Source organism: Crinia signifera, chromosome 5 (assembly GCF_055691185.1).
Source record: "Crinia signifera chromosome 5, ASM5569118v1, whole genome shotgun sequence".
Lineage (NCBI taxonomy): Eukaryota > Metazoa > Chordata > Amphibia > Anura > Myobatrachidae > Crinia > Crinia signifera.
The window spans coordinates 244,647,495-244,673,452 of NC_139221.1; the positions used below are offsets into that span (position 1 = coordinate 244,647,495).

Sequence of the window (25,958 nt, forward strand, 5' to 3'; positions counted from 1 at the left end):
TTTGACAAGCGGCACTCAGAGTCTGGCAATGGCGATGTAGTAGGTAAAAAACATGCTTTATGCTAACACTTGTATTTATTTTTGGTAATATTCGCATAATTTTTATAAGGTTAATGAGTTTACTTTATCTTTATTTTCTAGAATGTAAACCCGAATGCTGCCATGGTAACCAGCAGAGTGACAGACTTCCGCCGGAAGCAGGAACTGCTGGCCGGGAGGAAGACAGTGTGCAGTGATGCCAGGTGACCGGGCGGACAGGAGGGGCAGCACTAATTGCGGGGGGTAAGTTAATTCTATTTATTCGAGTGTTGTATGACAGTGTGTTTATCCTGACGAAGGGGACCAGCTCCCCGAAACGTTGAGTCTTCAATAAAGCATGTTTTTTACCTACTACATCACCATTGCCAGACTTTGAGTGACGCTTGTCAAATAGCACATTTCTATTGTTGGGACGAGCCAGTCCTCCTTGAAGGAACCAGGGCAAGTCAGTCCAAGGGTACCGCAGAGTGCCGGAGCACAGTGAACACATATATATATATATATATATATATATATATATATATATGGCTTCATTTATTACATAATAAAGTCTTTATTGTAGTTTAAATGAAATAAAGGCTGTCTATGCTTAATAACATGCATGAATTAGGAAGCCAATTTAAGTGTTCTAACTTGATTTGGGTGTTTCTTGTGAAATGGTACATACTTTTGGCTGCCGCGTGATTATTGTGAAGTCCCGAGAACACATACAGGGCTGCCACCCGGAATAATGGGGCCCGGGACTGATTCCCAGTCCGGGCACCATGCAACACCCCCCCCCCCTGTCCGAACTGTCAGTGCGTGGACCACAACCCCCCCTCCCTTCACTTACCGCCCGACTCAGCAGGTCCCGAAGCACAGCCTGGCTTCTTCAATGTAGGATACCAGTGGCCAAATAAAATGCAGCACCGGGGGGGGGGTGAGCCAATTAGAGCTTGTGTACCGGCTGCTGCTCTCATTGGCTAACGGTACACAAGCTCTTATTGGCTCAAAGGCCATTTTAATTGGCTGCCGGCTTCCTGCATCGAAGAAGCCAGGCTGTGCTTCGGGACCTGCTGAGGACCAGCTTTGCAACAGGAAACAGGAGTGATAAAACAAATTGGGTAGTAACAAAATGACATAGAGGTGTGCAAGTATCCGTGATTACGAGCATTTCCAAATTGGGCCCTATATACTCTTCCTTATGCATACTGCGTAATTACTGTATGTGTAAATATGTTTTTTTCATATAAAAAATATAGAGGTAAAAATGTAGCATTTTAAATGGATTGGTACTTATGTATTATCACGGCGCCCCTGATTTCCATCGCAGGGCATTGTACAACCACAAAATCGCGTTGCATCGCATGCCATATGATCGCATGCAATGCGATGAGACACTATTATACCCGATTTTTAATTGTACAGGCACCTAGATGCCTGATTCCTATGTTAAGTAATACTTGTGAAGTAATGCGCGGCCCCTCGCGGGGCTCGCTGTGCTCGCCACGCTTCGGGCTCGGTGGCTCTCTGCGCTCGCCACACTATTTAAAATCAACTCCACGTCGACATGGATAGTGGGGGTATGAAAAGGTCGGAGGATGCGTACCACCGCCCCTCGCAGGCTCACTGCGCTCGCCACGCTTCGGGTTTGCGTTGATAGTGGGGTGGCATTAACAATGGGGGGGCATTTAACATTGTCATTACCCATCACGGTGGGGATACAATTTAAAATCAGGTCTGGGTGGGCATTTAACATTGAAATCGCATCGCATTGCATGCCATAATAATGGCATGGGATGCGACGCGATATTAAAATTGTACACTCATCCCGGGAAAAGCCTCAAATCGGGTCCATCGCATGCCATCGCATACCTTAATTAGTGGTATGCGATGCGACGGGCGCCGTGATAATACACAAGTACCAATGGATTTACCCAAGTGTGACAAAAAAATTGTTTGATCTAGATATGTGCAACCACAGACCTAGCTGTTGAACAGTGAAGCCATGCAGCAATGTCACTTTGGGAAAACATATATTGATCATACTGTACAATAGTTATCAGTTCCCAACATTTAGGGCAGCACGGATGGTGTAGTGGTTAGCAGTACTGCCTCACAGCACTGAGTTCATGGGTTCAATTCCTACCTTGACTCTAACTGTGTGGAGTTTCTATATTCTCCCCATACTTGCGTGAGTTTACTCCGGGTACTCTGGTTTCCTCCCACAATCCAAAAATGTACTGGTAGGTTAATACAAAGTAAGCCTAGAATGTCTGTGTGTGCGTGTACATGTGGTAGGGAATATAGATTGTAAGCTCCATTGGGGCAGGGACTGATGTGAATGTTAAAAAAAATTCTCTTTAAAGCGCTGTGGAATATGTGTAAAACATTTAATAAATAAATAAATTATTTGTTAAAATCGACATGGATGTAATTTTGTGACTGTTCCCAAATGTGGTTCTTTAATCTGTTTCGGGCATTGTGGTATTTGCCAATGCTGAATGGTATATGGCACAATGCGTTTTGTGGATCCAAATGCAGTTCCAGAACAATAATATTCTGATATTTGGAGCTATAGAATAATGTCAGCTTTCATTATTCATCCTAACTGCTGTAATTGACGTGTGAGGTTATCTGAACAGGGAAATGCGCTGATCAGTGCTAGCCTCCACACATGAGAGTGGTAACCATAATCATAATCATTTATTATATAATCAAATAATAGAACTTTGTGCATTCAAAAAAAAAAAAAAAACCACAAGGTGTAACATTTATTTTAGACATACCTTCTTTTTTATCTTCCTGGGCAATCTTCACTTTTGTATCAGTAATGTCTTTAAATGAAGCCAAAAAAAGGACCACGTCGCCTTTTTCATTCTTTATGGGAACTATGTCCAATAGGCACCAGAATGAAGTACCTAGAAGTATAGGAAACAATACATTTAATGCAGGTTTAAAACGCAAAAAAAAAGTACAAAGCTAGAGCTGCAACTAATGTAATTTTAACCAAATCTTATTGGAAAGGTCAGTAGTCGAGAAACCACAGCTGTTCAGTAAATGCAAATCTGCTCGTCTCATCTGATGGAGCTTAGCAGTGCTCCTATTTGTGGAAGCAAAGCACTGATTTAAATGCAAAATTTATCTACTGGGATCATTAAAATGCCTTAATGAAGCTTCTTATTACTTCCAAATTACACTTTTACTTTGAACCTCTTATTGATCATAACTTTCTTATTTTAATGGAATATTTCTCATTGAGTTGAACGTGACATCTACAGTTTGTTATTTACAGTGTACTGTATGTCTTTCTCTGGATTAATTAGAAAGATGTCTCCAGCTCATCATCCTGCTGCAGAAGACCTAATGTGCAGTATATCCGTGTAACTAAATCAGAAAGCAGAAGCAAATTCACTCTATAAATAGAAGTGCACTAAATGATACAATGTTGGTGATCCAGGGTGGTTTGCAAAGCACATTTGCTTTGCTAATGGACAAAACCATGTGTACTGCGGGGGGGGGGGGGGGGGGGGCAGATGCAACAGAGAGAGTTAGATGTGGATGGGTTATTTTGTTTCTGTGCAGGGTAAATACTGTCTGCTTTATTTTTACATTGCAATATAAATATCAGTTTGAAGTACACACCCCACCCAATTCTAACTCTCTCTGCAAGTTACTGTACATCAGCCCCACCTGCAGTGCACATGGTTTTGACCATTAGCAAACCAAATAGGCATTACAAACCAATCTGAATCATCCACAACAGTGGCAAACACAGGATATTTAGAGGGGGGGGGGGGTTTCCAAATGTTATCCAAAATCTCCCACTCTGCAGAAAATTGGTGTACGGGGGTTATTCTGGAAGCTGCTACGCTAGGCATGTGCAGCAGCTCTGCCCTGTCACTTACACTGCATAATGTGGTGGCAGCTCTATTGATCATACTCTATACCAGTTCTATTGTTGTCATAATTTCAGGCCCTTGCCAAGAGGAGAGAGGTCTCTGGGCAACCAGAACCCCCCCCCCCGTGTTAGCCTATGCCCAATGTTCTAATGCATAAGGTCTTTGTACAAACATTTTACAAAAAGCCTTAATTCCATAAGGAACACTTTGCACAGTGTGTAATGCACCAAACCTAAACCAACAACTTTAATTATTATATTACTCATTATACTATAGTAAAAAAAACACAACAATAATGTGCAAACAAAGTGCAAAACTCAATGACAAGAATGACACACCCAGGGCTAGCTCTACCTTTAAACAGCTTTAGGCACCTGCCGAGGGGCTCCATAATCTGGGGGGCGCCATTGAGTTTGACTATCATAAAATAAAGCAAGACTCAAAGAGAGGAATCCTTGTTGAACTTAATGCAAATGGCAGGTATTAAAGTTCTAGGATGACACCTCCACACTTTCACTTGAGGAAAGTCGGTATTGGTGTGTGTGGGAGTTTTGCCTAAGGTGCCAAAAAATCTTGCACTGGCCCTGCCCTGTTTTCAGTATATGCCACCAGATGGATCCAGGTACTGTAACATCGATTATGAACAGGACCCAATATCCAAATGCGTAAAAATATTTTACTTTTGCCTATATCAGTTGGTGTCACTCTCCTATTTGAATTTTGTACTGTGCAGCAGCCCCACCTCTAGAGCCATCACCGATCACATCCTATTTTACAGAATTTAATTTTGATGTGCAGTAAATTATTATTATTTGGCTTCTGTGCTTTCTTAAGTTTTATACAGAGAACTTCTTGTTGCAGTTATTTTTCATTATACAGTATTTCTTTGTGACACTTCTTTTATGTGTTTCTCACCTGTGGTTTCCATTTGTTTAACTTGGTTGCTAAGCAACAACACCTTTTGCAATAGCTTGGTTTTTTTAGGTCAACTTGGGAAATGTGAAAATCTCTCTTTATATGTTCTTGTTTTAGTTGGGATTGAGACATTGAGCTATATTTAGAATGTTAGAATGCCAGTCATTCCTAATAACATTTTATTTTAAAATTGTATTGTACATTGGGGGTTATTCTGGTTAATTCGCAGCCTTGCGGGTCCACCAAACCCCACCTTGCAAATGGCGGCCTGGCCGCGACCCATTTGCAGCGTGCGTTGTTTGACACAATCATCCATTCGCAGCCTGCAGAGGAACACCCACATCATTCGATGGTCGCCAACCAGCGAATGATGTGGAAGGCACATGCACATCTAAGGTTGCTCAGAGTAACCTTAGATGTGTGTGCACATTCAGAAGGAAGTGGGCGGGCAGCTGCCCCTGGCACCCACATCACCGGGTGATTTCCATGGGAATATGCAGCATTTTCATAGGAACACCCATGAAAGGCTGGGCATTCCCATGGGCAAGTCCTTCTTGGCTCGCCACCCCATACCCCCCACCCACCAGCCGCAATATTGGGACGCATGCACCCGACGCATGCACATACGCAAAAAAGTTTGATTGCCATGTCAACTTCTCCACTGGCTCATTTCTCCACATAATTGGGGATATCAATTATATTGTATTCAATTAGCTTGCCACTGGGAAAAAAAAACATATTTATCCCAAAAACATACATGTTCAGTGAAATCTGTGTGTTTCTGCCCACTATAGTCCAATTTTTGTTCCAAAATTAGGTTGCGTTTGGAGATATGTTTCCCCTGCCTGAGGCAGTCAAAACAAATTCTCCTTTAAGCTGGCATGTGCCACTAATTTGATAATTGGATACCATCCATTGCCTGAATATAATACACTGTTTGCCAAATGTGCAGATCACAACCCCACAATAATCAAGCTAATTTCTCAAAAAGAAGAAAGGAGACATGGATGTGTGTTTGTGTTTATTTGCTACAGAACTGGATTTTTTAAGGTTGCTATACTTCAGGCTGTCCTCAGTGCTTGTGACTGGTGACCCACATACTGTGAAGCAGCATATGAAAGACCTGAACAATATCTTATACTATAATCATTTCCAGTGGTATTAATGTTCAAAAGGGCCCTCATATATGAATGTTTAAAGGCATCATTTATAACTTACTACCAAGTGGTGTTTCTTATGACAATTGATGCACACACCAGTGTCATGCACATGCATCATAAATTCATCCCACACACACAGGGGCAGATTTATTAAGCTCAGTGAAGTGATAAAGTGCCTGGTTTTTATCACTGGCCAATCATCTACTAACTGTGAAGTTACAGACTTGGGGTGAAATGTAATAGGATGAGAGATTTAGAAAGTGAGAGATTTGGTAAGAAATCTCCAGGTTTTTTAAAGCGGCAATCATTTACACTGCAAAATCAAACTGGTTTTGCAGTGTAAATGATTGCCGCTTTAAAAAACCTGGAGATTTCTTACCAAATCTCTCACTTTCTGAATCTCTCATCCGATTACATTTCACCCGCAGTTTGAAAAATGATAGGTAGGAGCTGATTGGCCGTTGATAAAAACCAGACACTTTATCACTTCTTGGAGCTTGATAAATCTGTCCCACAGTAACCTACTGACACTGTCCTGGCCTTAGTTTGCCAGTGCACTAATTCACTATTTAGCACCATCATTGACTATAGTTGGTCTAAATATGTTGTATTTATAACATTATATATATATATATATATATATATATATATATATATATATATATATATATATATATAGTGCAAATGGGGGGTTGACCCTGAAAGCGCTTCCAATAGTGTAAAGCGACTGCCTCTACAAAATCTCCCCTGTTAGTGGGAGATGAAAACAAAGACCAAAAGAGAGATGTAGAGGGCGCTAAAGGGATTCCCACCACCTTGTCATGTGCTCAGATTTAGGCAAATAGACAATCGAACACTCTTAATGACATTTATTTAAAAACATTTATATAAAGCATTGGCAGATTAGGATTCTTTGAAACCGCATGGATAAACCCGACGCGTTTCGTCCCCGAAAAGACTTCCTCAGGGGTACACTGTGGGTGGTACAGAATGCCAAATAAATAACGTATATACAATACCATAGATATTAAAAACAAATCAAATAATTTGATACATACCAAGAATGTGCGGTATGCTAGGTCTAAGACCAATACCAGAATTTCTTTAAAATATCGGAGAGATCTGTGAAAGATGTAAACCAGAGCATGTGTCTCAGAATGGTTTTGATGAGAAGGTGAAATGTAACGGAAAACGAGAGAGGAGGATATGAGGAGAAGGTGAATACAAGGAAAAGGACATACCCGGTGACGATAAACCTTTATTGAAGGCCCTTAAAAAGAGGCAGGGCACTTGAGAAGAGGTGAGGATTTTTACCTAGAAAAGGGATGATCAAGGGTAATTTCAGTGCTACAGATTATGTGACACATTGTAAATCTTAAGTGGATCATCCAAAGGAAACTCAAAACATACCCCTATGGGCCTTTAAAAAAACAAATAACTAATGGTCCAATTTACAACGACTAATGGTCCCATATACATTAAGCCAAAAAATCTCACATGCCTTATGGCAGTTGTGTACTGTGCATAATCAGGAATATCATTTGGACATTATAATATACAGTGTATGGAGTGACTGGCTGATACAACGCATAATTGCTAGACTTATAAGCAACAATAGGAGTCTGTATTAACTAACCTCGTTGGAAACAGTATATAATATTATCAGGTGTGTGGGACAGCAACTGGACTGTGGGAACACACGTCTTAATAGATCCAAGTAGTGTCACTCCAATTTTTTGGAAGAGCAGAATGGGTCCAGTATCAATGCTCAGAGGTACAGTAAAAATATTGGAATATACAGAGGACATTACGCCTCTATGGGGTAATTCGCTACACTCGTATATGTCAGAGAGTGTGTAGCTATGACATCAATCGGCAGTTTGCACACAGTATTACCATTAATGGAATGTTGCCAAATAACAGGTCAGAACATAACAGCAGTAGGCAGATAGAGGGAGATAATTATAGAGTTTCACAGTTAATAGCAGTGTCACAATTATTGAAACTTTACCAAATGCCATACCACTGCATAAGTCAGAATGTAACAACATTGCTAAATAGCCAGGTCAATCAAAACGTAACCTACCAGAATAGGGTATGCACATGTGAATCCTCCAGCACCTTTTCAGAAGTGTGAAGGCTAGAGCTGGCTCACCTTATTTATACCTATATATATATATATATATATATATATATATATATATATATATATATATATATATATATATATATATATATATATATATATAGACTTGCTATTTGTACACTGGAGAGCCCACTTGCACACACCTCCTGAGGAAGCCGCTGACCAAGCAACTAGGCGGAGAAACGCGTAGAGGACCAGGGAAGTGAGCTGCCAATTTACGGAATAAGCGATTCCAGTCTCTGATAGGACCGCGTTCAGAAGTGCACTAGCGGCTGGAGAGGATCGCTGAGGACTGCAAGCAGGATCCCTGTTGTTTTACCCGGATGTTCACTAGATTATTAACCATTAATATGTGCACATAAAATGGCAATTGTTACCTATTGAACTTCTACTAACCGGTTTTAACAAAGGAAAATTGATCTAACTGCATGCTGCTAACTAAACAATATTGACACCATTAAGAGGAGCTATAAAGCGGAGAAGTTTTACTAATTTGTGTGTGTAAGTCTTGTCTGTCTTAATGTTGGTCACATTGATTAATGTATGAATTATATATATAAAATATGTTTTTCTTTTTTAATAAATATTAACTAATATTGAACACAGCGCTGTACCATTTTGTTTTTTCTTGATGTCCAATTGTTAAGGGGTTTGGTAATCCCCCTTAGGTAACAGCTGCAGTGTTTGTTTAATAACATCCAATCAGCGCTCAATATCACTTTGTTCTTTGGTGCATGTACACTAGTGCCCTCTGAATCTATTCTTTTCCATTTCTTATGTTTGAATCCTATCTAACAGAGTATTCTTTCTGAGGTGCTGCCCCTACACTACACTAGCGCAGGTTGGGACATCTAATATTATTTTCCATTAGATTTCAGGTTTTTGGGTAATTAAATAAGATTAACAAACTCTATTTAGAACTTATCCAACACTATTTTAAATATAATAAAAACCTTTTAAATATTTTTTTTTTTTTGAGAACATCGGTAACTGGCATTGGGTAGGGGAAAAGGAAGCGGATGGTTTGGGAGATCACTCTGAGAGTGGTAGTTGCTTTAATATTATAATCGATCAGCCACACTGCAAGCATTTCAAACTGGTTGATAAGATGTGACCATGTCAGAGAGAGCCCAGCCTGTTTTAACATGTAGCATCATTAATAAAATATACTCTTTTAAAATAAAATATTTTGTTTAAAGTTTAAAAAAGAGTTTGACTTTTACAACTGAAAAACAGACGAGGTGCAGAATTTACCAATAATTGAACGCACAAAGCCAGCAAATGAGAACATAGTCCAGTGAATGAATAATAATACAGTCAACAGATATCTTTTTGTATCTAAGATTTAATGCATTAAACCTGAAACTGTTCATCCACTGGCTGATCCACACTATTTGTACTAAAAAGTATTTTGCAACAACAAATGAATATAATAGATTCCAAAATAAAGGAAATATCATATTTATTCACCAGGATATGGCGAGTGTTTAAAGCAAAACAGAAGCAAACAGATTAAACTGGATTAAAAATAAATCAAGAACAAATCTGTTCTGAGGATTATGTTTTCACAAAATATGGCAACAATTGAGCTGTTGTTGATGATAATGTTGTACCTGACAAAAAGGTAATACGGTATTTACTATCCGCATTCCTAAAAAAATCCTAGAAATACTGTGTGTAGCAAAAGGATCAAACTAAAGTAATTACTAAAAGACAAAAAAAAAACAGAAATCATTCCTTGGTCATATCCAAGTTTTACTTTATGTCCTTAAATTTCAAAAGAGAGGAATCCTTCATGAACAAATGTTGGCTATATTAATCAATAGTATAAATGAAAAATGCCAACTTTGTGGAAATAAGGAGTAACAAAAATGGAAACATAAACACTGAAATTTTACATAAATTCAGAGCATCAATTACATCTTCAAGTATGTCTACATACAGTAGTCCTTGTCAATTTCTGTTTAGGCTCTATACTTGGAATAAAGATAACACATACAACTCAACTAAGAGGCGCAGACACTACTATTGATAGAATATGTCAGTCTTATTGACAAAGAAACATATTCTCTCAGCAGGTCAATTGTATCAAGCTTCGGAGATAAAATGGAGAGTGATAAACAGCCAGACAATCAGCTCCTAGTAGTAGTAGTAGTAGTAGTTTGTTTATTTATAAGGTGCCACAAAGTGTCCGCAGCGCCGTACATAGCAAACGAAAAACTATTTACAAGGTAACGTACAGCATAAATAGGGGTATAGCTGGTAGAACTAAAATCAGCATCAGTTCTGAAGTAGGTGTCGAAATTGTCGCGGAGGCTGAAGATGAAGTAGAGGAAGGGAAGAACAGGGCAGGAGCGCTGGTGAGGTAAAGAGGTAGGGTGAGGAAGGAGGGTCCTACTCATAAGAGTTAACAGACTAAAAGGAGGTGGTAGGACAAACGAAAAGCAATAGGATAAGTAGGAATGGATGGAGGGGTAGGGTAGGCAGGATAGCAGGAGCGAAAAAGGTTAGGAGGAGGAGGGATAGGCTAGTCGGAAGAAGTGGGTTTTGAGGGAAGGCTGGTAGGAGGTAAGGGAATCAGAAAGCCTGATGGATGGCGGGAGGATGTTCCAGTTCAGGGTGGCAGTGTGAGAGAAGTCTTGGACACGGGAGTGGGAGGAGGTGATTAGGTGAGAGGTCAGACCGGAGAGAAGGATGTTGCAGTAGTCAAGGCGGGAGATGACAAGAGAGTGAATGAGAATTTTGGTCGAGACAGTGGAGAGGAATGGTCTGATGCGCGAGATGTTGCGGAGGTAAAAGCGGCAAGACTGTGAGAGAGCACAAATCTGGGGGGTGAAAGAGAGGGAGGAGTCAATGATGACACCATGGCAGCACGTTTGGTCGGTGGAGGTGATCTTAGGTTCACCAATTCTGATGGAGATAGTGGGAGAAGAGGGGATGTTCGGGGATGGAAGATTAGAAGTTCAGTTTTAGCCGTGTTTAGTTTCAAGAAGCTAACTGCCATATTATAGGCTGGGTTTGAAAAATTACATGTAGGAGCTGATTGGCTGGTTGTTTATCACTCTCTGCTTTATCACTTTTTGAAGCTTGATACATCTGGCCCAGAGTATTCATTGTTTTTAACAAGAGGCAATTTCTATCACAAAATGAGAATGGTTAATAGTAATCCAGTCCCCCTCAAAAATACCAGGAAACATTCAATAGTTCAAATGTCTACCTGAAGCAGAAAGTATAATAATTCCTCTTAAAGGAATTATTTGCATGTACTGTAATTGCATCAAGGGTGAGCTGTCTCATTCAACTGTTTCAGAGGCACAAATGGAAAATGATCTCAGACAATGGGCAGGATGCATCAAGCATTGTATTTTGAATGTGATTCATCCCGTTACTTACCTAACTTACATAATGGCATTTATTATCACCATAGGATTGAAGATTTTAGCAATAGCAAGAGCTGTCCTTGACAATCATAGGGCAATCATAGTCCTATCTGCACATGCAACTATTGATGCTTATGCTGCGGTGGTGCAGGGAGGGATAAGATTGGTTCCCTCTCAGCAGGCATATGCATAAGAAGCACATATAATTGTATAAGGCAATGCCATCTTAATAAGCAATAAGTGGGCAAACCTACAAAAACTATATTTTCAGAGGTTTGTTCACATTTTTAACTTGCATCCTAATAACTTAATGGTAGCAAAGTTATTCATTTCACTTAAAAATACATTGCAAATATTTGTCCATAAAAAGTAACATATTTTTGTTTGACACTGCCACCAAACTTGGGCGGCATTACATTCCGTCCCAAATCTAAACCACCAAGTATTTATTTTAAATAGTAGTTTACAAGGAAATCTTTATTCAGGAAATCTATTTATTAAATTTATTCAAAATGGCCCTTCTTTGCCTTCAGCAAACTATAACTATTTCTTCTGTTGCAACAGGCTTGTGCTAGATGCGGATCATAGGGTCTACAGTACTTAGGTTGACAGTGTCTAGGTCGACTTGGCAAAAAGGTTGACCCAAAATCGACCCAGGTTCCTACAGTAGCTGCTCCTCCTGTGATGTCATATCAGCTGTACTCACATGGGATAGGCCTTTACAAAATGACACCTGTTTGGGAGGAAGGTGAAAATATCTGGAAAGGTGCACTGTGCAAAAATAAACATCTCACAAAACTCCAACCATTTTAACCCATCTCATCTGATAGATTAAATATTTACATTGTTTCCTACAATCCTGCTTTGTTTAGCTTTTTTATGGTTTAAATGAATCCTGAAAAGGGGGAAATATTACATTTTTATTATATGTGGTAAGAAGACTCACAAAATAAGCTTCATTATTTATTTATCATCATTGGTGCCAAAAAATGCACTTTTATGTAGTGACAGCTAATCGTGACTGCATAGGCCAGTGCCATGCCTACATATTGTGCTTCACTAGTGATAAGGACACTTAGAGTGACACTTATTCATGTATTGGTTATATAGGTTGACCCATATTAGGTCATCAGTCCATATATTGACCCAATATGGTTGACGTGAACATGGTCAATACAGTAGAAAGGTTGACAGGGCAGTTAGATCGAAGTGTAATAGATCAACAGGGTGTTTGGTCAATAGGTACAAAAGGTCAATAGGATTACAAATCCAACAAAAAGGTGAACACATCATTTTTTTACATTTTCAACATTTATTTTTCACAATGTAATACCCCAATAAGTTTAGCGTGTACGCTCGACATGCTTTATGCAAGGTGCCTTGCTCTACTACTACTGCTCACAAGTTGTAGTCCACTTGGATAGTAGAATATAAAAAAAGGCAAAGAAAGTATCCACATTTTCATGTTGACCATTTCCACCTGTCGAAATATTTTTCCTTGTCGATTATATTTGTGTTGACCATTTTCATGTTGACCATTTGCAACTATCAACCTTAGACACAGATGGCCTTTTTCTGTTGATCTAAGGACTATGTCGACCTTCTGTACCTGTAAACCAGGCATGTCCAACGTTGGCCCTCCAGATGTTTTGAAACTACACATCCCAGCATGCTTTGCAACAGTTTTAGCATTCTCTAATAGCAAAACTGTGGCAAAGCATGCTGGGATGTGTAGTTTCAAAACATCTGGAGGGCCAACGTTGGACATGCCTGCTGTAAACCTAATGCGTGTTGACCATATGAGTCAACCTCTTGACTGTTGATCTAAATTGGGTTAACCTCTTATCTGGATTCCTAATGCATTGTGGATGCATTACACCTTTATCAAAATACCACATGTTGAAACCCTGACCATGTATCTATGATATGTTTTCTGATTCTTTCTCCTTCAGAACCTATGACCCACTGTGAAGCACCAGTTCCATAAATTGATCTCATGCTTAAGTGACTCACTCTCCTGATTGTCTTGCAGAAACTGGGACAAAATTATACACATACAGTATATTTACTTTAAAATTGGATGACATTGACACCTATGGCCATAGGAAATTAACAAAATTGTAATGTACTTTTTAATGTTTAAGTTATGAAAAAGATAGCTAATGTACATTGATGTCTTTTTATAACAGTCACGGCTTCAAACATCTTTGCAAATATGAAAGAACTGTACTTTGCTATGTCATTATCTGAGCTTTTTCACAAAAGAGATCCTTTAGAGGCCCCGTGGCTATCAGATATAATCTTGTCATTGAACAGATGGTTTTCTATCTACTAAGGGAAACAATGAATGTAGTAAATGTAAAAGATACATTCAGTGCCAAGAAAACTCAGACGAAAGAATGGAAATAATTGTTCAGGTGCAGACGCGCTATGTGGGATGCGTTAGTCGTGTTTATTTTTAATTTTTACATATGATTTTAAGACTTTTTACAGTGTTAAATAAAAATCCAGGCTGCTTGTTTAATATTGTGATCAAATTATTTATAAAACACTAGCCTAACACCCCCCCCCCCAACAAACCCCCCATAATTAGCTAGTCTAGACCTTTACTTGATATTCTCTCAAAATCCTTTGATCAAACCATGATTGGCGCATATCCGTTGCTAAGGAATTCCCTCTGGATTCGTTATAACTTCTATAATATTGGATCCTACATTCATAAAGCTAGCAGTGAAAATATATTCAATTAAATGTATAAAATAAATGTGCTGAGATGGGAGTTAAATTATGCAAATGTAGATCTTACTATACTGTATAAAAAGGAGGTAAGTTTGATGTTCTACCATTTTTATATTTGTATACCTTTATGTTACATCATTTGGGTTACTTCTAAGACTCTATTTGGGTCCCAAACAAATATGATTTTGAGGTTTCGGGCTCACTGCATATTTTCCACCATCAGTTAAAAATTGAAGCCCGTAATAATATACAATAATATCACTGAGCTAAAAGTACCATTTGGAGATGAATAACAGCAGACAGAATTGTGATATATTGCACTGGTAGTGCTTATTCATCATTTTCCTACATTACACTACACGCTGGGACAATATGTTCTGTCTCGCTTTGAGAAGAGTGCAGAGATCCCTACGGGAGAAATGCTGCTTGTCTGAGTTGTCAATTACAGAATTCAGGCCATATTCTGAATTTCATATGTTCATTTGCAATAAATCTTTGTTGGAAGTGACAACGCTGGCATGTGGCCACTGGACATTTTCACAGAAGTAGCCTCTAGTCTGATGAGAGTGACATTAACCAGATAGCATGTGCAATATGCATAGAACATGGAAACAAAGAAACATGGAACCTTTATCCTGGTCTTTTTGTGTGTGCTGCTTAAGAAGGAGATGTTTTCCTGTTTAGTATTTTTATTTCAATCTTAGAAAAAGCAAAAACTTTGTCCTATTGCTCATTTTTATATTCTTAGAAATGATGGGGGAAAATATAATTTTCACCAATTCTTAAACAAACAAAATCAAACAAAAAAGTGCACAGATGCTCTGAACTCTGCCCCACAGCTGCGGACAACTTCCAGCAACTTCTGGTTTCGCCGGACACGGAGTGTTAGCTTCACAGCCCCCACTGCAAAAGCGGCCGGACCAACACAATGCACTGCATCCACCCCACATCCCCATAAGGCACTGGAACAAGCGCCATTCCATCTACAGCCAATCAGAACTTATTCAGGGTAATTGCAGGGAAAACCAAAACCACCATAATGTGTTTTGGTTTAGGAGGTGCCGAGATGGTGACTCACAAATGGTGCAGGATTGGGTAAAAAAAATTCCACACACAAGAGGTGGAATTTTCTGTCACTGGTGGCTGACTTTGACACAATCAGAATCCTCATTAGCATAAGATTAGCATAAGAATATTCTCTTCATCATGTTGCACTTCCACAAAAGCAGTCTCAATATATATTTCCCCATCTTTACTTGTCTGCTTATCCCCACATTTGCAAAAGGTGAATAAATGGTGCAAGAAGGATTCTCTAAAAGTACAGAAATGTCAGACTCATATATAGATAAGGTGGACACCTCTATACTCTCCACAGGGATTTGTGAACACATGGTTTGTTCTTCAGCCTTAGTGTTCTTTTTTTTTTTTTGGCAATGATTTGTCTGTTTAAAAGTTGACACCTCTACTAGCCATAAAGTGAGAAGGTGTTGCATTATCATCATTATGAGGTTACAGCAGAACATGTATGTGTTTCGCACCAGCTTCCACAATTAGCATTCTTCTAGTACGTGAAACAACAACCACTTGCAAGCAAAAGCCGTGGCCTAAACCTTTCCTTGTTAGTACCTGTGGTGTGTGGCATGTTGCCAATTTTAAATTTTTCTGCTGTAATGTTTCCTTTTGTTTGTTTTCCTATTTCTGTTATAGGAACGGACACAGGACATTATACGGCTGAACTGTGGGTGACTATCCCTGCTCTCATTATTATTTCTGTGGTACTTATTTATGTTTATGGACATAAGATTTACCCCAATTTTTTAATCGTACCTATTTTTAATAAATTTATACCTAATCATATTCTCACCTGTTTTTAGGGAGCGCGGCTTCACCTCCCCTTTCTTGCATTCTATTTTTTTGGGCTTGACTTCCCAATTTTAGAGGCCGCAGCTCCAGCAGGACAACTCCTCCCAAGCACCCCTCTAGGGCACTTCGGTGACCTATTCCTTCTACACTGTTACATCTTCTGTCTGGATTCCAATACAATCCAGTTGTTAGGACTCTGAGGAGATTCCAGACAAGAGGTTACCAGGAAGAACAGGCCACGTCTGAAGGAGCGAGTTAGGCCCGCTCCAACCATGATGCCCCCAGGTCTTATGTAGGACAACACATCAACCAAAACTGAGAGATGGACAAAAAGATAACTGACTGAAACCCGTAAATAGGGAAACAAAACAATAATGTGGCACAACTGTCCACCACGAGAGAGAGTCCTCCAGCAGTCCAGCGTACACTAATTTACACAAATAATCCGTAGCTGGATCAATTAGGAAGATAGTGAAGTGTGGAGCAACGATACAGCTTCCCACCACACTACCCTGAATGCAACAATGCACAAATGTGTTAATAATTACACAGTACGCCAACAGCTAGACCTATACATGCAGTTATTATTATTATTATAATTTTATTTATAAGGCGCCACAAGTGTTTCGCAGCGCCGTACAAAGGAACAATACAGGGAAACAAAACTTGGCATAACATTGAATAAATAACAAAAATACAGTACAAATAAAGAGCGCCACAGATCAATACACATTACAGCTTGGATATAAGTAGTGAGGACTCAATCAACATACAACTAGAGGCTTAAGGCCAATGATGGAGAGGAGTATGCAGACGAAGATGGTCACTGAGTGTTGGAGTAAAGGAGAGCTGTGAGTGAAATGTGAAGAGAAGTGGGCTTTGACAACAGGAGGGAAGAGGGCCCTACTCGGAGGAGCTTACAATCTAGTAGGAAGGGGAGACAGACAGATTACAAGAGGTGCAAGCGAGGGGGTGGTGGTTAGATAGCAGGATGTAAACAGGAAACAGGCAAGGGGTCGGAGAACCAGCTGGTTTATGCAGTGGAAGGGTACGCTTTGATGAATAGGTGAGTTTTCAGTGCCCGTTTGAAGCTTTGCAAGGTCGGGGAGAGTCTAATGGAGCGAGGGAGTGTGTTCCACTGAAGGGGTGCAGCACGGGCAAAGTCCTGTACTCTAGCATGGGAAGCAGTGATCAGGGTGGAGGAGAGACTACAGTCGTCAGCTGACCGTAGAGGGCGGGAGGGTGTATGAATGGAGATGAGGTTAGAGATATATGGAGCAATGGAATTAGAGATGGCCCTGTATGTGAGTGTGAGGTGTTTGAAGAGGATTCTGTAGGGGAATGGAAGCCAGTGCAGATTTTGTTGAAGGGGAGTAGCAGAATTAGAGCGGCGGGAGAGGAAGATAAGCCTGACTGCAGCATTGAGGACAGATTGGAGAGGAGCTAGTTGGGATTGAGCAAGGCCGGTGAGAAGAGCATTACAGTAGTCAAGCCGTGAGATGACCAATGAGTGGATGATCAGCTTAGTTGCACTCTGTGAGAGAAAGGGCCTGATGCGAGCAATGTTGCGTAACTGGAACCGGCAAGAATGGGCCAGCGTTTGGATGTGGGGTGCAAAGGAGAGGGAGGAGTCAAGAGTGACACCCAGGCAGCGGAGTTGGGGAACAGGGGAGATAATGGTGTTGTTAACAGTGATAGAGATATTAGTAGGGGGCATAGCTCTGGGTGGGGGAAAGATAATAAGTTCGGTTTTGTCCATATTCAGCTTCAGAAATCGCTCAGACATCCAGGTAGAGATGGCAGCGAGGCAGTTGGAAACTTGAGAGAAAACAGTGGGGGACAGATCAGGAGAGGAGAGGTAGATTTGGGTGTCATCTGCATAGAGGTGATATTGTAAGCCAAAGGAGTTAATGAGTGCACCCAGAGAGGAGGTGTACAGAGAGAACAGAATGGGGCCAAGGACGGAACCCTGAGGGACCCCGACAGGAAGGATAGAAGGTGGTGAGGTAGAGCCAGAAGCAGAGACTGAGAAGGAACGGTTGAAGAGGTAAGAGGAAAACCAGTTGAAGACTGTGCCAGAGAGGCCAATGTTTTGGAGTGTGTGGAGGAGGAGAGGGTGATCCACAGTGTCAAAGGCAGCAGATAGGTCCAAAAGGATAAGCAGGGAGAAGTGACCCTTGGATTTGGCTGACAGCAGGTCATTGGTGACTTTCACTAGGGCAGTCTCAGTGGAATGAAGTGGGCGAAAGCCAGATTGAAGGGGATCTAGGATGGAGTGGTCAGACAGGTAGCTGGTGAGATGCCTGTAAACCAGCCATTCTAGTATTTTAGAGGCAAATGGGAGAAGAGAGATAGGGTGGTAGCTTGTGGGAGATAAAGGGTCCAGGTTAGGTTTTTTAAGAATAGGCGAGACCAGAGCGTGTTTGAAGGGTGAGGGAAAGATGCCAGTAGAAAGAGATCAGTTAAAGAGGTGAGCAAGGTGGGAGCAGCCAGTGGGGGAGAGGGAACTGATGAGACGGGAGGGGAGAGGGTCCAAGGGACAGGTAGAGGGGGGAGAGGATGAGATGAGGTAGTGGACTTCCTCAGCTGTAGTAGGGCAGAAGGATGACAGAGTGGGGTAGTTGGTAGGGGAGGATGATTGGGGTGGGCAGCAGAGGGGGTATGGAAGGAGATATCATGTCGGATTACCTCAATTTTAGAGAGGAAGAAGGAGGCAAAGTCAGTGGCAGTGAGGGATGAAGGGAGGAGGGGTGGTGCAGGGCGAAGTAGAGTGTTGAAAGTTTCAAAGAGACGTCGGGGATTGGAGGAATGGGAAGAGATGAGAGATTTGAAGAAAGATTGTTTGGTATAGGAGAGAGGTTTTTTGGTTGGATCCCGCACTGGGTACTCCACTATGCAGACATGATATCTTGCAAATTTATTGAGTGGAGTTGATAATGTTATATTGGTCCAAATCCTGTTATAATTTTGAAAGGGGTATCTTGCCCCTTTTAATTTGTAGGTTGGAGGTGCACCCCAGAGTCAGAGGTAAATATGTTCAATAACATGCAGAAAAAGAAGACTCTTTTGGGGGGCACTCTTGGAAATAAGTTAGCATATTCATATATGCAAGTATAAATACCTGTGGACTACCAAAAATATGTGGAAAATTGTTTTTATTTGTAATAGTGATAATCTTAAAATATAACTTTTAATATTCTAACTTGTATAATATAAGTGGTAATTCACACAATTTGACAAAAAAAGGATTTAAAATATGCACTGTAGCTCACACATCCTGGCTCAAGGTAAATAATTCTTACTTGAGCAAAAAAAGGAGAGAAAATTTCTTCTTTACAACACTAAATATTGTGTAAGTCAGGACTGAGAGACCATAAATATGTCGAACGCTGAGTCAATTTATATATAGAAAAAGGGGGTGTATGCAGACAACCTAGACTGCTCAATGTACCGTATCCGGATAGTACTAATTGGTGCCAAATGGATTATCAATAAATCAGCTGTTATAAACTGACGAGTGTTGCAGTCATCAGAAAAAGGGAAAAGGGAAGTCAGAAGCTAAGAGTTGATGTCTGAGTGGTGGTATATATTACTACCAGAGAGAGATAAAGTTAGTTTGTCGGTGTCTATATCTCACCCAGATTTCTTATGTATCCACCATCATATATTAAGAGGATTGTGGTCAAAAGATTTGGGGAGAGCCTCCGCAATTGAAAGGATAGATTTAAAGTTTGGCCACAGTACCTTCTGCTGCTCATTCAGTCGAGCCGTGCACTCACTGTTACTCTTGTGGAATTGCAGTGTAGATACACGGGCGATTTCACAAGTGAGAGAGGATTAGTTAGCAGAAAAATATACAAAGGAGAAAATAAACTATGAAATTTCAAGATTGCAGGTGTCTATATCTCACCCAATTTCAACTTTCCCACCATCCTCTAAACTATGATTTCCTTTATTTGACTTTATTGATAATCCATTTGGCACCAATTAGTACTATCCGGATACGGTACATTGAGCAGTCTAGGTTGTCTGCATACACCCCCTTTTTCTATATATAAATTGACTCAGCGTTCGACATATTTATGGTCTCTCAGTCCTGACTTACACAATATTTAGTGTTGTAAAGAAGAAATTTTCTCTCCTTTTTTTGCTCAAGTAAGAATTATTTACCTTGAGCCAGGATGTGTGAGCTACAGTGCATATTTTAAATCCTTTTTTTGTCAAATTGTGTGAATTACCACTTATATTATACAAGTTAGAATATTAAAAGTTATATTTTAAGATTATCACTATTACAAATAAAAACAATTTTCCACATATTTTTGGTAGTCCACAGGTATTTATACTTGCATATATGAATATGCTAACTTATTTCCAAGAGTGCCCCCAAAAAGAGTCTTCTTTTTCTCCATGTTATTTGGTATAGGAGAGAGCAGTGCTGTAGGAGGAGAGAATAAACTTGAAATGGAGGAAGTCTTCCAGAGAGTGAGATTTCCTCCAGAGGCGTTCAGCAGAGCGTGCACATTTTTGCAAGAATCGAGTTATTTTGTTGTGCCAGGGTTGTGGTTTAGAGCGTCGAAGGGGAACAGTGTGGAGAGGGGCTACAGAGTCGAGAGCAGAGGTGAGAGAAGAGTAATAGAAAGAGGCAGCCTGGTTGGGGCAAGTCATGGTTGAGAGAGGAGAGAGGAAAGTCTCCAGGGAAGACAGGACAGTGGGGTCAAGAGACCCGAGGTTACGTCTGGTGACTGTGGGTCTGGGCAATGAGGGGAGAGGGGAGGATGAGAGGGTGAAAGAGAGCAGATTGTGGTCAGAGAGTGGGAAGGAAGAATTAGAGAAATCAGAGAGATTACAATAGTGGGTGAAGACTAGGTCAAGGGAGTGTCCAAGATTATGAGTGGGGGTGGAGGTCCATTGAGAAAGTCCAAAGGAGGTGGTAAGGTCAAGAAGGTTAGAGGAGGCAGCATTATTGATGTCAATAGGAATGTTAAAGTCACCGAGGATGATAGAGGGGAGGTCAGAGGCGAGAAAGTGTGGAAGCCACGCAGCAAAGTTATTAAGGAAAGGGGAGCAGGGGCCAGGGGGGCGGTAGATTACAGCCACAAGGAGGTGAATGGGGTAGAAGAGGCGGATAGTGTGTACCTCAAAGGTGGAGAATGTGAGGGAGGGCTCAGGTGGGATGGCGCAGAAGGTGCAGTTGGGGGAGAGGAGGATGCCCACTCCTCCACCCTGGCGGCCATCAGGTCTGACCGAGTGTGTGAAGGAGAGGCCTCCATAAGAGAGGGCAGCAGGGGAGGTAGTGTCAGATGCGGACAGCCAGGTTTCAGTGATGGCAAGAAGGTTAAAAAAGTGGGAGATAAAGAGGTCGTGGATAGTTGGGAGCTTGTTGCAGACTGATCTAGCATTCCAGAGAGCACAGGAGAAAGGAAGGGAGGGGACAGGTGAGATAGTAATTAGGTTGTGAGGGTTGTGGGCGCGTGTGAAAGGTGTGGAGGTTGAGAGGGGGTGAGACCTGATAGCAAGGACTGGTATGGGACTGGATCTAGGAGCCATATTACTGTGTAAAGTTGATCAGAGTAGTGATATAGAATGAGGTTGGAGTGGCCTAGAATGAGTAGTGAGAGGGTGATATACTGGAAGCGTGGAGAGCCTACAGGAAGTATAGTTAATGTATAAGGGAGACAGAAGCAGTGTGTGACAGCATTTAGTTCAGCATGGAGATCAGTGTCCAGGTTGTGCAGACTGTAGGTGATGATGAGGCAGGAAACACACTGCAGTATGTTGATTGCTGGGGTTGCAGATGGAGGACGAAGTGTTCTTTGTCCTCCTGTTTCCCTCCTGTTCATCTCCTGTATATCTCCTATGTTATATTACTATGGGATGCGGTCATTTGGTCTACTGCATTATGGTCGACAGTCATTAGGTCGAATCCATTAGGTCGACATGCTAAAAGGTCGACATGACTCTAGGTCGACATGGGAAAAGGTCAACATGATTCTAGTTCGAAAGGTCATTAGTTCGACAGGTCATTAGTTCGACAAGGTCATTAGTTCGACATTGTCTATGTCGACATTCACAAGGTCGACATGGAGTTTTTCACTGTTTTTTGAGCCAACATGTGCCGACAGGCGGTATTTCATGCCCTACCATCCACTAGGGCGTGGTGGGAGAATAAAATAGTGTGCCGAGCGTAGCGAGGCACCGTGCCCGACGCATTGCGAGCGCAGCGAGCGATGCGAGGGGATGCAGTGCACTTTAAACTGTGTCCATGTCGACTGTGTTGACATTCAGGTAAAAAAACAGTGAAAAACCCCATGTCGACCTTGTGAATGTCGACATAGACAATGTCGAACTAATGACCTTGTCGAACTAATGACCTGTCGAACTAATGACCTGTCGACCTAGAATCGTGTCGACCTTTTCCCATGTCGACCTAGAGTCATGTCGACCTTTTAGCATGTCGACCTAATGGATTCGACCTAATGACTTTCGACCATAATGCTATAGACCAAATGATCCCAACCCAAATGGAGCTGGCTCCCACCATAACACTGATGATAGCTACGAGACACCATATAACTTTACACATAGATTATACTGCACTGCAAATAGCAGAGAATACAAATGCCTAGATGATACATGGACACTTATCTCTGTAAAGGTCAGGGGTCAGGACATCAGTAGCCAGTACCAGGCAACAGGAAGAAACTTGGAATCATCTGTGACACAATCCCAGATGCACAGCAAGGACACAGACTTCAGGCTTGCACAAGATGCTGACTAGGACTGGCTGCACAAGGAAAATCACCGGCAGGGTCTGCATGCTGAAAGCCTAACTAAATAACCTAGCATGCAGCCACACCTAAGGAGCAGGGTATGCATGAAACCCAGGCAAGATGGATCAGCAAAACCTGGAGTACTGATCCAGGGGAAACATACAAACAACAAACAGAATATATTAACTGCATATTTACACCGACCCACTGGAGGCGGATTGTAAAAGTACCCACATCTTGAGGAAGGGACAAGGGACCCCAATACTAGGTTTTTCACAACATGCATACATCCCAAACCCTGGCATGTGGGTACTGATAACAAATACAAGAAAAACAAAAACAAGCTATTTCTGCAGCTTGTAACACCAGTATTTCCTGCAAGCCTTTAGAGGAAAAGGAATCCAGCCGTACAGTGACTTTAGTGACCCATTACTGTATAATCTGCCTGCTTGCATTGACACTGTAAAACAGAAATTCACCTCATAATCAGATTCTTTACATTTTTCCAAAAACCTCAACATTTTAGGTCCAGCAGGTATCGCATACACGACTTCTTGTCAAGTCTGAGGAGAAGACTCTTGTCTTGCCGGTCCCTGGGAAAAACCTTAAGTCTTGTCATTCCCATGGAGTTACTTCATGTCCTGTTGGTCCAAAGAAAGGTCTTCCCCCTATCAAGCATAAAAAAAGAATTTCCAGCTGTTCATGCCTTTTCTCCAAAAGAGACTTCTGAAGGGACTTCTGATCTAGCATTACTTGTAGTAATATCTGACACTGTAAAGTCTGAGGAGAAATTCCATTTTTTTCAGCAGAGGTTCTTGAAGTATTAGACCCAAAGGGGACTCAAGCCCTACTTCTTGTGAAGATGCATTGTCTGATTCAATCTCAGATTCCCTAGAGGATGTGTTCACATAAATAATTTTTGATGGCGACTTAACTCAGTTTGCGACTGAACTCAATTTGTGGCACTGTTTCTTTTCAAACAAGACCTTCCATAGGGGTTACTCCTGCTAATATTGCTTTGTATCTCACCTACTACTTCAGAGGCAAGCCTTTTGAAAGGGTTTGTAGACTCATTAAAGCTAAAGATCCCATACACTAGGATTTTTCAGCATTTGGTGACACTGTCTTTCAGAAGTTGGGTCCCAAAAAACAATCTCGGGATTCCTCTAAGTTACCTGTTTCTCATGCCGAGAGTCCTTTGCCGAATTTTTTTCTGCCTGCAGTATTTCTCATGAGAATTTAGCTCCCAAAGAAGGGGGATCTATGTTGGGATTAAAACCAGATTCTGATTCTGGTGAAGAAGTTAAGAGGCTTGTTCCTCAAGGCCCAGTGCATGTCCAGTCAAGTTGTGCTTCTTTTCCTATGCCAACCAGTTCTGAAAACGTCAGTTCAGAAAACGTCAGATTATGATTATGATTCTGAAGCCAATACGCTTCCTTTGCTTATGGCTACCTTCAGTTCAAACAACATATTTGGTATTACTTTATTTAAACCTAAACAATTTAGAAAAAAGTATTGGCGTAGACATTAAGTCGGTTCTGTGCAACTATGTTCCTCCTCATGTTCCAAAGGGTATCCGGAGTCCACCCTCAATGGGGGGGGGGGTTATGTTACATCTTCTGTCTGGATTCTATCCTGGTTGTTTACAGGCAACGATTATAGCCACCTCTGGCAGATCTGTGTAAATGCAGCTTTGCTTCTGTGTATTTCAGCTACAGTTCATTTGTGTTTCCGGAGGCTTGTGTTTATCCAGCCATTTGATTGGTCCATGCTCCCTATATCTTCCTGGTCTGCCTCTCTCCCAGTGATGGTCATAGCTCATAGTTGTGGCATGAACCCTTTCTGACAGCCTCAGTATTTGTTCCAGCTCTGTGTCTAGACAGCCTCAGTATTTGTTCCTGCTCTGTTCCCAGCTGGCCTCAGTATTTGTTTCAGTGGTGTCCTACCAGTCCTCAGCATTTCTCATGTTCAGTTTTCCATTTACAGTAGGAGCAAGTTTCATCTTTGCTCCTTTGGCCATGGCTAGCCATGGTTAGCCATGTCTATTCTATTGTTCTCAGCTGCAATACGTATTGTATTGCAGCTGAGAACAATAGAATAGCCATGGCTAGCCATGGACAAAGGAGCAAAGATGAAACTTGCTCCTACTGTACCTTATAGTGTGTTCCAGTCAGTTACCCTGTCTGTTCTCTTGTATTGTATTTAGTACTCTTCTGTTTTTACGTTTCCTAAATGTTTGCCTCTCTCTAGTTCTGGTACTAGTTCCAGTTTCTCCATTATTTTGCCTTCTGTGTACTCCAATCTACCCATCTCCATCAGCCGTGTCTAGCTTTTATTGTTTGTCACTGTTAATTTTCTCACTCTCCAGCCTCTCAGCCACGGCCTTCTCTCTGTTGTTAATCTGCCAATACACTGCCTAGTTTCCACCTTGTACTGGAGTCATTCTCCAGTCTCCTAGTAGGAACCTCCTTCCATCCGGCATTCATTCGGGTCACTTGGGGTTGAGCTTGTACTACCACAACTGGTTGCATCAAGTACTGGTAGGTGCGCCTAGCCTTAATTGATATGGCAGCTGTTATAGGCATGAAGACCCGCTGGTGTGTTCTACAAGTCTCAACCCCAGGTGCACAAGGGTCATTGCTTTGAAGATCTACCTTTGATGGAAGCCAGTCCGGAGGAGATCACTACCCTCAAGTTTGGATCCACCAGTTCTTACAATTTCTTAAATAATGTGCCCCCTGGACTACCTTTATTATATGTTGAAGTAGTATTATGACTGGCAGCAGCCACAGCACGAGTACTGGGTTGCTGCTCCTGCTCTTTTATTGACTGCTCCATATGAATTAACAGAACTATAAATAATAGTGGCACCTACTATAGTGAGCATTATTTTTGCCTGAATAATGCACACATTTTATATTATTTAACAATGCATTTCACAACATTATTAATAAGTAACAGTGGCATCTAGTGAATGTTATTTTTAATGGTACTCTTTACCTAGAAGGGCGCCCATCGTGGTGATCGCGGGCATCGCGGGCAGTACATTAACGGCCGCGACG

At 41.2% G+C, this 25,958-nt stretch overlaps 1 protein-coding gene across 6 annotated transcripts in view; it reads right to left on the reverse strand.

The window, feature by feature from the left end:
* KCNH8 (potassium voltage-gated channel subfamily H member 8) overlaps window positions 1–25,958 on the reverse strand; it is a 323,204-nt gene that overhangs the window by 153,088 nt on the left and 144,158 nt on the right. For all 6 annotated transcript variants that reach the window (XM_083188766.1, XM_083188768.1, XM_083188771.1 and 3 more), the window contains exon 3: window positions 2,808–2,939. In XM_083188766.1, the coding sequence (XP_083044892.1) occupies window positions 2,808–2,939 (132 nt within the window). The remainder of the gene's footprint in view (window positions 1–2,807; window positions 2,940–25,958) is intronic.